Source organism: Felis catus, chromosome E1 (assembly GCF_018350175.1).
Source record: "Felis catus isolate Fca126 chromosome E1, F.catus_Fca126_mat1.0, whole genome shotgun sequence".
NCBI lineage: Eukaryota > Metazoa > Chordata > Mammalia > Carnivora > Felidae > Felis > Felis catus.
Genome location: NC_058381.1, coordinates 12,391,229 through 12,403,930, shown reverse-complemented (window position 1 = coordinate 12,403,930; position 12,702 = coordinate 12,391,229). Strand labels below are relative to the sequence as shown.

General features: G+C 46.8%; 1 protein-coding gene across 2 annotated transcripts in view; it reads right to left on the bottom strand.

Annotated features, from left to right (window-relative positions):
• TNFRSF13B (TNF receptor superfamily member 13B) overlaps window positions 1-12,702 on the bottom strand; it is a 36,372-nt gene that overhangs the window by 9,829 nt on the left and 13,841 nt on the right. For both annotated transcript variants that reach the window (XM_023244016.2, XM_023244017.2), the window contains exons 2-3: window positions 6,445-6,582; window positions 2,170-2,415 (exon numbers count right to left, since the gene is read on the bottom strand). In XM_023244016.2, the coding sequence (XP_023099784.2) occupies window positions 2,170-2,415; window positions 6,445-6,582 (384 nt within the window). The remainder of the gene's footprint in view (window positions 1-2,169; window positions 2,416-6,444; window positions 6,583-12,702) is intronic.

Sequence of the window (12,702 nt, the reverse complement as noted above, 5' to 3'; positions counted from 1 at the left end):
AGGGTTGAGGTGGGGCCTGGCGGGGGTGGGAGTGAGTGGGGTGGGTGGCCGGATTTGTGGAGCCCACAGGGGACGGGATCACATCAGCTCCGCCACTGGCTGCAGCCAGAGGCAAGCTTGGTCACGTGACATGCTGTAGTCCATGCCCTCGAACAGGTCCACACCTGGTCCTCCCGGGTTTACAATCCATGCCAAGCCCAGCTCCTGCCCCACCAGCACACTCAGGTGTCAGAGGACAGAGCAGAAGGGACCTAAACCCCAGGCCTCTGGAGAGACTCGGGCCTGGGGCAGGACACAACAAGACGGTCTTTAACTCCCCGAGTCCCTGGGAGGGCGCGTGGTGTCCCCTGGCTGTGGTATGCATGGGGCCGCTAATGCTGCAGGGTCAGGTATGACTCGCCCCCCCACCATGTCCTTACACACCCCCATCCACACATCCTGGGGGATCTATTCCTGGAGCCCAGATGAGGCTCCCAGATTCTACCGGGTGCCCTGTAGGGATGGGGCTTGCGATGGGTCATCACAGACAGGAATAGCTAATCGTGTCCCACGGACAACGGGTTACCCTCAGGAAGTGATAACCCCGTGCATGCCGCTCTGGGAGTTTGGCTCCAGCAGAGGGGATACGCTTTGGGACCCCCAGGCTTGGCCTCGATCTCAGCTCAGCTTTGCTCATGAACTCATCGCACAACTCGCAGCAAGTAACCCTAAACTCTGAGACTCCATTTCTTGATCCGTAAAATGGGTGCGATTGATCTGAAGGGGACTCTAGTGCATCAGAGGTGGGAAAGTTCTGGGTCTGGCTGGAAGAATCCAAATACACCGCCAACGGCAGGCTAGACACACAGGTCACAGACAGACACCGGAGGAACGGGGGTGCCCCCCCAGCCCCACTTCATGGCCCCGTACACCGCTCCCTCTGTATCCACGTCCTCTGCATGCGGATCTGCAGTTCTCATGAGAAGGATGCTGTGCTAGATTAAAATCAGCCACAACCTCACCGTGGCTGCAAATTCTTGGTCTCTCCTCCCACCAAAAGGTGGCATCTCTTTCCCCATCCTTGAATCTGACCGGCTTTGCAACTTGAGTGATAGAAGGTAGCAGTGATGATACAATGCGTGTCCCCAGCCTAGGCAGCTGGAAGCCTGGTGTATTTCTACCTCTTGCACTCCTGCCGTCATCACGAGAAGGACACGCCTTGCCAGCCTGCTGGCCCCAGGAATAGGAAGAGAGATCCATGGAGCAGACCCACGTCTAGCTGAGCCAGCTGAACACAGCTGACCCCAGCCAAAATCCGGATACAGAAGAATAATAAGGCACTGAGTTTTGGGACTGCTTGTTACACAGCAACAGCTCACTGACAGGAGAACAGAAGAGAGTAAAAGACAACAGCCTAACCGAGTAGAACATGGAGCTGGGCAACCTCCGTTATCAGGGTGCACGACACCTGTCCTTTGGTGTCTTGGCACTAAGCTCTGGCATCACAGAAATGATGTCATTGTGAGGAAAGTCACAGCACAGAAAAGAAACCAATCGGGGCCCCAGGGGCCTTCAGGACTATTGTCTCTCCCCTGACAGGCCAAGAGCAGCGTAACTATCTCAAGTGTTTATGGATCCACGTGGCACCCCCCTCCCATTCTTTCCGACACCACGAGCGGGGTGGGTAAGCCAAGAGGTGTTTTCTGGGAGGATCATTAAACGCTTTCGATGCTTGACACGCAGTAGATGTCCGGTTCAAGGGACCCTTCTCACCATATCCCAAGTGGCCAACCCCCAGCATAAGTTGTGTTGTGATATTTCGGTCCCTCTCATTCTTAGGAAGTGCCCATTGTGTCTAACTGGAATCGGAGACCTTGCTCACAAGGTCAGCTCTGCTGGTTAGCTGCTGCCCATGTTTTAAGAACTCATTTAGCCTCCGTTATAAGACTCTCAATGACCAGGTCTTTCCTGGCCTCCCCCCCCCGCCCCCCCCGCTTCCTTCTGGCCCACAGACTTCTAGATCTTCTGCCTAAATTTTTTTCTATCCTGTGATGACCCTCCCCTGCCTTCTGGCCATTGCCCTGACTCTGCGCTTCCTGCTTTGCAGACCCTCCTTGTGGAGGCTTGGCACGGGCCCTGCTTCCTGCTCTGACCCTCAGGCACCGTGCAGGCTGGCCTCAGGGGGCTTACCTGGAACCGGCTCGGAGCCTCTGTGCTCTGTTCCCTGGTACCTCCCCAAGTCGTCTGGCCTGGTTTCCGCTTCCCCGGCCCGCTGTCTCCTGAGCTCTGGCGGGAGGTTCGCGTGGCTCCTGAACTTGTTCTCACAGAAGTACGTGCATTGCTTGGGGTGACGTCCGCAGATGGAGGCGCAGCTGATGCAGTCCCTCAGGAGCTGGTCGTAGTACCTGCCTTGCTCCTTGTGGCAGCTGAGTGACTCTGGGGACAGAAAGGAGCGGTGCTACTGGGAGACAGGGACCTGCGGGACCCGTGAATCTGGCCTCCAAGGGCTTCACAGTTTAAAAGAAAATCACAGGGCGCCTGGGGGGCTCAGTCGGTTGAGCGTCCTACCTCGGCTCAGGTCATGATCTCACGGTTTGTGGGTTCGAGCCCCGCGTCGGGCTCTGTGCTGACAGCTGACAGCTCGGAGCCTGGAACCTGCTTCCGATTCTGTGTCTCCCTCTCTCTCTGCCCCTCTCACACTCTGTCTCTCTCTCTCTCTCTGTCTCAAAAATAAATAAACATTGGGATGCCTGGGCAGCTCAGTTGGTTAAACGTCCAACTTCAGCTCGGGTCACGATCTTGCGGTTTGTGAGTTCGAGCCCCACGTCAGGCTCTGCGCTGGCAGCTCGGAGCCTGGAGCCTGCTTCGGATTCTGGGTCTCCCTCTCTCTCTGCCCCTCCCCCACTCACACTCTGTCTCTCTGTCTCTGAAAAATAAATAAACATTAAAAAAATTAAAAATATAAATAAACATTAAACATAAAAATCACAATGCAATTCCCCGGAAGAAATTCCAGAGTGATGCAAGGCCTTTTCCAATACGTGAGTGGAAGGCTATACATTGTCCAATAAATACTGTCTTAGCTACAATATATACTTTTGATCCGTAGTATTTTTCCTATATCTACTTTACCCTATTTTTACTTTTCATTATTACTTCTTCTTTGACCTATAGATTATTTAAAAGTGCCTTTCCTGGGGCACCTGGGTGGCTCAGTCGGTTAAGCATCCGACTCTTGATTTCGGCTCCAGTCATGATCTCACAGTTCATGAGTTCAAGCCCCACCATGGCCTCCATGCTGACAGTGCTGAGCCTGCTTGGGATTCTCTCTCTCTCTCTCTCTCTCTCTCTCTCTCTCTGTCCCTCCCCTACTTGTGCACACATGCACCGGCTCTTTCTTGTCCTCAAAGTAAATAAGTAAAACTTAAAAAAAAAACCCACAACAACTTAAAAAGTGCATTTCTTAGCTTGTAAACGTAAGAATTTTCTAGTTATCTTTTAAAATTGAAGCCTGGGTTGTTACATCATCACATAAGTCGTGTACTTGCATTTTCCCAACTTCATAAAGGTGTAACCTTTCATATTAACGTAAGGATTGGAGGAGGAGGCCAGAAACCACCTTGGCAAGTTGAGGGAGGGGGCTGGAAGGGAGAGGGAAAAGCTCAAATTAATAGTGTTTCTTTTGTCGTAATGAGTGAGAACTAGAAGAGCTTAAACAGGGGTCAGTGCCGAGGAGCAGAGGCCACGCAAACTACAGCTTAATCACACTTGCTGTAAGAGAGGAATTTTTAAAAGATGTTTATTTTTAATTTTTTTTTTCAACGTTTATTTATTTTTGGGACAGAGAGAGACAGAGCATGAACGGGGCAGGGGCAGAGAGAGAGGGAGACACAGAATCGGAAACAGGCTCCAGGCTCTGAGCCATCAGCCCAGAGCCCGACGCGGGGCTCGAACTCACGGGCCGCAAGATCGTGACCTGGCTGAAGTCGGACGCTTAACCGACTGCGCCACCCAGGCGCCCCAAAGATGTTTATTTTTGAGAGAGAGAGAGAGAGAGAGAGAAGAGATGGGTGGGGGACAGAGGATCTGGGGCAGGCTCTGAGCTGTCAGCAGAGATCCCGATGTGGGACTCAAACTCACAAACCATGAGATCGTGACCTGAGCTGAAGTCGGATGCTTAACCGACTGAGCCACCCAGGCGCCCCTCAGAGAGCCATTTTGAGTGCATAACAGCAATCTATACTTTCACAGGGCAAGTTTCCCTTGTCTTAAAATAAGATTCTATTTATGTGAAAATGGGACTCACACAGATCTTTAAGGGCACATTCCAGAGGCAGTGCCAGATAGAGGGTAAGAACACAGACTTCAAGGTCAGGTTTAAGAGCATCCCTAGCCCTACCTTTGAAGGTTGTGGGGTCTTAGCCTCTCCATGCCTCAGTGTCCTCACTTCCAGGACAGAGGTAATAATAATATTGACATCTTAGAATCGCTATGAGGATCTGAAGTTCCCGGCAGAGTGCCCGATGCGTGATAAGAAATTTGGGTGAATGGGAGGTTTAAGTAGAATATTCATTGGTGCCTCTTTGCAGCACAAACACACCAGCTCTTATGTCCTTGACCGAAGAAAGGAAAAGACCAGGAAGACGGTCGACCTGGGATCTCAGGGAAGATTCAGATGGGACCGGTGACCTCCCCCTGCCCTGTCTCTGCCCCGGGGTCCCACTAAGTCACATAGGACCACTGGCTCCGCCACTCATGAGACAGAGTTGACATGAGGGCAGTGGTGTTCCCGGGGTCTTATGTGTGGACCCCCTCCCCTCCTCAGGGCCCCCGGCGTGGCTGTTGCAGGTGCTGTCTGAGCTCCCCAGACCACCAACCCTCACTGCCCAACCCCATAAACTTCCCCTATGACCTTGATATTTCCTATTGTGTTTTCTACCTCCCTGCCTTTGCCCATACTGGTCCTTCCTGGAGTGCTCTGCCCCCCGCATCTGACTGCCGCGTCTACAGACCCTTAATAATCTATCTCCAGTGCACTTACTCCAAAAATGCTTCCCTGCCCCCCAACCCATCAGCTGGGGGGGAGCGTCTCTCCCAACTGTAGCGTTTTATGGTACTTTACTCTTCTCCCCTGAATTGTAGTTATTTCTCCCGTCAGATGATAGTCCCTTCAAAGGATCACATCAGTTTCCTATTTTCAAGGGGCTAGAGAGTTCCATGAATATTCGTGGAATGACACAATGAATATTCTACCTCCTAATGATAGAAGAGTCAACCGTGAATAGTTTAGAGTCATGGCTTTGGAGTCAGAGAGTCCTGGTTCAAATCCTAACTTTTCCATTATTATGCTGTGTGACCTTGGGCAAGCAACTCAGCCTCTCTGAGCTCTACTCAATCAGTATTTATGAATCGCTTACTATGTTTCAGTCACGGTGCTAGGCTCAAAAGGAGTTCACGGACTGATGATTGAGGTATACATGAAACAAATACACACAAAAGAACGTAACACAAATCATGAGAAGTTCCATCAAGGAAAAAAACAAGTTATGAAAAAGGATAACAAACACGGGCACCTGGGTGGCTCAGTCAATTAAGCGTCCGACTTCCGCTCAGGTCACGATCTCACAGCTGGTGGGTTCGAGCCCCGCGTCGGGCTCTGTGCCGACAGCTCAGAGCCTGGAGCCTGCTTCTGATTCTGTGTCTCCCTCTCTCTCTGCCCCTCCCCTGCTCACACTCTCTCTCTCTTTTAAATATAAACAAACATTGAAAATAAGAGAATAGCAAGCGAAATATCTTTTTCAAGACAATCAGAAAAAATTGGATATAGCCTGAGTACAGATGATGCTAAGGAATTATTGCTGTGGGTGACGAGATATTAAGGTTATATTTTGAAGGCCTTTATGTGTTGGGGATTCATGATCTAGTATTTACAGGTAAAGTTACATGAGCTCTTGGATTTGCTTTGAAATGCATAAGCAAAAAAGAAAAATGGTTGGGGAATAAAAAAGCAGAATCTATAAAGCTCATGATGGGTAGATAGGGATTTATTATGCTATCCTCTGTGATAGTTCCTGTAATAAAAAGTTTCAAAAGCAAGTCAGAACAGAAAATGACAAAGGGGGATTTAATATATTAGGCCATCAGATAAGACCTCTGACATTTGGCCTGAGACCTGAAGGTTGGTTGAATAGGAGGGAGCTGAGGGAAGAATAACAGGGAAAGGCATTCTAAGCAGAGGATACAACATGTGCAAAGGCCCTGAGGCAGGAAGAAACAGAGCATGTTCAAGAAACTGCAAGGAGGCCAGCGTGGCCAGAGCAGAAAGACCCAGGGGTAAAGGGGTGCCACAGTGTACATCTCCTTCCCCCACCTCCTTCTCAGGCACCCAAGTGCAATGGGCCAGGGGGATCTCTGCAGGGAAGGAAGGGGTGATCCAGCCCATGGGGCTCAGGCCCCAGAACTCACTGCAGAATGCTGCACAGGTGCGTGGAATCTGATGGCTGCAGATGAGTTTGCAGGAGAGGCAGATGTTCAGTAGGGGATCCCAGTACTGTTCTTCGGGGCACTGACCCATGGCCACCCCCATCCGCAGGCCCTGTGGAGCTGAGAGGCAGGGAGCATGAGGGTAGCTGGCACCCTGCCGTAGGTCAGAACCCAGCCTCTCCCACTCACATTCCTACTCTGTCCAGGCACGCAGAGGGGGAACCAGACAAAGCTAGCTTCCAACCCCAGCTGCACTTGCGGGGTGACCTGGGGCAACCATCTCAAGTCCCCAAACCTCAGTTTCCCCATGTGTGAGGTGGCAGTTCTGGGGCCGCCGTTCTCGCACCAGCCGTGCCCTTCTCATCCTCGTTCTTTGTCCTGCCTAATGTGCCTCTTTCTACCACAGTGCCTTTTCACCTGCTTGTCCCTTTGCCTAAAATGCCCTTCTTCCCTCTCTGCTGGTTATTTTTTCCTGATCCTTTAGGTCACTGTTTCCATTTCATTTCCTCAGAAAAGCCCGGCTCTCTTCCCAGATTAGGACACTCCTCTTCTTCTGCACTACTTGGCACTGTTTTCACTTCACTTTTATGACCGGGACTGTTTGATAGTGTCTCCTCCATCAGCTGCGAGCATCACGCAGGCAAGGACTCTAATTTTTTTGTTCACTGCTCGGCCCTCAGAACCTAGATAATGCCTAGGACATATTAGGTGCTCATTAAACAAATAAAAAGAAAACCAGATCCAGCCAGTGCCTAGCATACAGCAAGCATTCAATAAATGTCAATGTCCTTCCCCTTCTCTTCTTTTACTGCGGCATGAGACACACGAAATGATGTGTGTACACTGCACAGATCTTAGGTGTACGACTTGATGATTTTTTCCATATGTATACACCTGTGTCACAACCCACATCAAGGCCTAGAAATTTCTGGCTCCCTGAAGACTCTCTTGGGTCCCCTCCCGTCCAATACTCCACTTCTGCCGGTAACTTCTATTCTGACTTTTATCCCTGTAGGTCATTGATATTGCCCATCCTTGAACTTTTGTGTCTGGTTGTTGGCTCCGCAAGATATCTGGGACACATTCTCTGTTGAGGCTCTCTCAGTCATTTGCTTTGTATTGACGAGTCTCCCATTTTATGAACGCACCATGTTTTCTAGAATTTTCTGCCTGATTTCCTGGTATTAGCTTCTCCAAAACGATATTTATCCTCAAAAGGAAAGAGAGCGGAAGAAGTTACTGCAGCAGGAGACAGATGTGAACGACATTTTGGAATACGGAAGGCACGTGGACTGGGGTGACTGACTTCAGTTAAAGGTCTCTTTTCTCTGATGCCCGCAGGGAGAAGGAAGCTGACTTGAGCCACAGAACCCCAGGAAGCCTCTGGAACTGGAGGTACCAAGTACCTCTGACAACGGGAGATGGGAAGGCAAAACAATGAAAGAAAGACTGGCTGAAAATGTACAGAAAGACAGCTTGACCCCAGCCGGATTCCATCTCCAGGCAGGTAACAGCCTCTCACCAACCCCAGCAGGAGATTTGGTGTCTTCTCACCTAAGACAGCCCTAAGGTCCACACTCCCCAAAATACTACCTAAGGAGTAGTGTGACCATGTTTTTAAAAGACGTCTCCTTCCCCATCCAGCAACTGGCAGGGAATCAACAGACCCAGAGGAAAAGACCCAAAAGCACTAACTGGGAGATTCTCTCAAGAAAATGACCAAGTTTGCTGCTTGACCCTCTGAGAGCAAAGCTTCTGCATTAACAACCCCATTCGTTTACCCAGAACTTCCAACAGCTCTTTCTGCCCCAATCTGAGTTTGAGCCAAAAGCCACAGGTCACCCGATATTGGAGTGCCACCCCTACATGAAAGAGAACTCAAACAAAGCAAGCAGAAGGGACATGCTGGGAGCCAAGAGAGACAATGCAAGGAACTGGAGAAAATTAAAAGGCAACAATAGCAGCAGTTGATATTGATATTGATAGACAGATAGATGAATTTTTACATTCATGAAAAAGAATGGAGTACTGTCTTTAAAGAAGAATATGCAGGGGCGCCTGGGTGGCTCAGTCGGCTAAGCGGCTGACTTCGGCTCAGGTCATGATCTCGCAGTCCGTGAGTTCGAGCCCCACGTCGGGCTCTGTGCTGACAGCTCGGAGCCTGGAGCCTGTTTCCGATTCTGTGTCTCCCTCTCTCGGACCCTCCCCCGTTCATGCTCTGTCTCTCTCTGTCTCAAAAATAAATAAACGTTAAAAAAAATAAAAAAAAAGAATATGCATAGAACAACTGAGAATTATTAGACATTAAAAATATAACAGCCAGAATATAAACATTAGTAGAAGGGGTTGCAAGACGTAATTGAAGAAACTTCCTAGAAAATAGGGAGAGAAAAGGTACAATTGTCGAATCCCTTCAGGAAGCCCAGAGGTTGATTAAATGGGAGTTCCAGACCTCAAGGATACAGCTTCCAGATTCAAAGAACCAGTCGGGTGTCCGGCACAATAAATTCTCACAAGCCATGACCCATCATCATAAAATGTAGGAGGACCAGAGATTAAGAGCAGGTGCTAAAACCTTCTCGAGAACAAGCAGGCTACCCACAGAGTTCCGTTAGGAAGTCAGTGGAGATCCCAAATCAACACTGGGATGTGAGAAGGCAGGGCAGACGGCAGAGTGGAAGCGCCAGTAATCTGCCCTCCCGCCTAACAGATGTTGAGCTGGCAGCAACCATCTGAAGTGACTGTTTCGGAAGTTATCCCAGGGAGAACTGGAGGAAGAAGCTGGTACATTTTTGGAATTTTGGTGCATCTCAATGTATTTCATGGTGGTGGCTAGCATCCCTTGGTCTCCAGCCCCATGTGTGCCGCCGTGCAGGCAGCTGTTCACGTTGCCGGTGAAACTTGCTGGAACCCCGATGGGTGAGGAGGACCTTGTCCTCCAAACATTGGGGTTGCAGGTTCGGATTGCTGTTTGCTGCTTTTGATCAGTGAGGGGCTGGCCCAGAGGTTGGTGACCATTGTTTCAACCCCCAACGGCTGAGGTGGCTTCCAGGGAATTTAAAAGAGATGGTGATCTTCTCCCCCCAACTCTTGGGAGCCAGACATTTAAGGAAATCTTTGTCCGGTCACTGGCTGACTGCAGAGATAAAGGAACAGAAACTTCAGTGACCACACACAATAAATACATCCTTTGCAGAAATAGTTTGGAAAAGCCACACATGGATTCCAGCCATCAACAAGCAAGATACAGTAATCCCTGAGAAACGGGAGAATTAGAATTACTACAACAGAATACTCAAAATATCCAGTTCTCAGAAAACTTACGAAACATACAAAGAAATGAGAAAATATGGCACATTTACAGAAAAAAGAATTTGACAGAAATTATCCCTGAGGAAGCCCAGACATTGGAAATATTAGTCAAAGATGTTAAATCAACTGTCTTAAGTATATTCAATGCCTAAAGAAAATCATGGACAGAGAACTAAAGGAAATCAAAAAATTATGTATGAATGAAGTGTGAGAATATGAATAAAGAGATAGAAGTTGTAAAACAGGAACCAAAACTTGGAAGCAAGCAAGGTTTCCTTCAGTAAGTAAATGGATAAATAAACTGTGGTACATCCAAACAATGGAATTTACTCAGCACTAAAAAGAAATGAGTTATTGGGGCACGTGGGTGCCTCAGTGGGTTAAGAGTCCAACTTCAGCTCAGGTCATGATCTCATGGCTCGTGGGTTCAAGCCCTGCACTGGACGCTGGGCTGACAACGCAGAGCCTGGAGCCTGCTTCAGATTCTATGTCTCGCTTTCTGTCTCTCTGCCCCTATGCTTTCTCTCTCTCTCTGTCTCTCAAAAATAAACATTAAATTTTTAAAAAAAGGAATGGAGTTATCAAGCCACGAGAACACATGGAGGAATCTTAACTGCATATTACTAACTAAAAGAAGCCACGCTGAAAAGGCTACTACTGCATGATTATAGCTATCTGACCTTCTAGAAAAGGCAAAACTGTGGAAACAGTAGAAAGATTAGTGGCTGTTAGGGGTTGGGGAAGGGAGCACAGAAATTATTCTGTTTGATACTGTCATGGTGGATACATGTCCTTCTACATTGGTGAAATCCTGTAGAATGTACAACGCCAAAAATAAACGTTAGTGTAAACTTATGGACTTTGGGTGATAATGATGTATTAACATAGGTTCATCCGTTGTAACAAATGTACCACTTTAGTGCAGGATGTTCATTGTATGGGACGCTGTGCATGTTTGGGGGAATGAGGTATAGGAGGACTCTCTGTACTTCCCACTTAATTTTTCCATGAACCCAAAACTGCTCTAAAAATAGCCTATTAAAAATGGAAACAGGGGCACCTGGGTCGCTCAGTCGGTTAAGCATCTGACTCTTGATTTTGGCTCAGGTCATGATCTAATGGTTCATGAGATCAAGTCCCACGTTGGGCTCTGCTTTAACAGCACAGAACCTGCTTGGGATTATCTCTTTCCCTCTCTCTGTGACCATCCCCTGCTTGTGTTTGCTCTCTCTCTTTCTCTCTGTCTCTGTCTCTGTCTCTCAAAATACATTTTTATAATTTTTTTTAAATAAAAAAATGGAAACAAAAAAATTCTGGAATTGAAAAATCTAATAACTGAAATGAATAAAGGTCACTAAAGGGGCTCAACAACAGATTTGAGCAGGCAGAAGAAAGGACAATTGAATTGCTTAGTCTGAGAAGCAGAAATTTTTAAAAATGAGGAAAAGTGAACAGAACCTGAGGGACTTATGGGGCCCCATCAAACATGCCACCATAAATTTTTAGGAGTTCCAGAAAGAGAGAGGAAGAGAGAGAGAGAGAAAAGAACACAATATTTGAAAAAAAAAAAGGCTGAAAACTTCTCAAATCTTAGGAAAGACATAAATATGTGTTCAAGAGCCTCAATGAACTCTAAATAAGGTAAATTCAAAGAGCCCAATGCTGAGACACATTGTAATCAAAATGTGAGAATTGTAAAAGTTGCAACATAGAAACAACTTTTCACATACAGGTAACCTTCAATAAAATTAACAGCTAATTTCTCCTTGGAAACCATAGAGGTCAAGAGGCAGTGGGATGATATATTTAAAGTCCTGAAAGAAAAAAAAATTGCCAACCAAGAATTACATATCCAGCAATACTATCCTTCAAAGCTGAGGGAGTTCATTCCCAGTTCATTAGACCTGCCCTACAAGGAATGCTAAAGGGAGTCCTTTGTGTTGAAATGAAAGTACCTTAGATGTAGACACAGCCATGAGAACAGATAAGGGACACTGGTAAAGGTAACTACATAGGTAAATATAAAAGCAAGTATTATTGTACTTTTTGTGTGGTTTGTAACTCCTCTTTTTTTTTTTCCTATATGATTTAGTGTACCAATGCATAAAACGATTATAAACCTATGTTAATGGGCATAAAATGCATGAAGAGGTAATCTATGACAATAACAACGTAAATGGGAAGGGACAGAGATATAGCAAGAAAATGTTTGTACATTATCAAAACTAAGTTAGTATTAAAATTAAGTTGTTATAAGTTTAAAATGTTAATTATATTCCCCAAGGTAACCACTAAGGAAATAACCTTTAAAAGTACAAAAAAGGAGGAGCGTCTGGGTGACTCAGGCGGTTAAGTATCTAACTCTTGATTTTGGCTCAGGCCGTGATATCACGGTTTGTGAGATCGAGCCCTGTGTCATGCTCTTTGCTGACAGCATGGAGCCTGCTTGGGATTCTCCCCCCAACCCCCACTTCGCTGTCTCTGAATAAATCAATAAACATTTAAAAAAAGGAAAGAAAAAGTGAATCAAAATGTTAATGCTACAAGCAACCAACTACATACAAAAAAAGGGGAGTAATGGAGAAATTGAGGAACAAAAAACATAAGATACAGAAAACAGATAAACGACAGAAGTAAATCCTTTTTTATCAGTCATCACATCAAAGTAAATGGACTAAATTCCCCTATTAAAAGGCAGAAATTGGCAAATTGGATTAAAAAAGAAAGCAGCATCCATCTATATGCTGTGTACAAGAGACTTCCTTTAGATAAAAGGACACTAAGAGATTGTAAGTAGAAACAATGAACAATATATTCCATGCAAATAATAGCCAAAAGGGAGCTGAGGCGGTTATATTATTGTCAGACAAAATAGACCTTAAGTCAAAAGAGGTTACAAGAAACAAAGAAGGACAAAATATATTGATA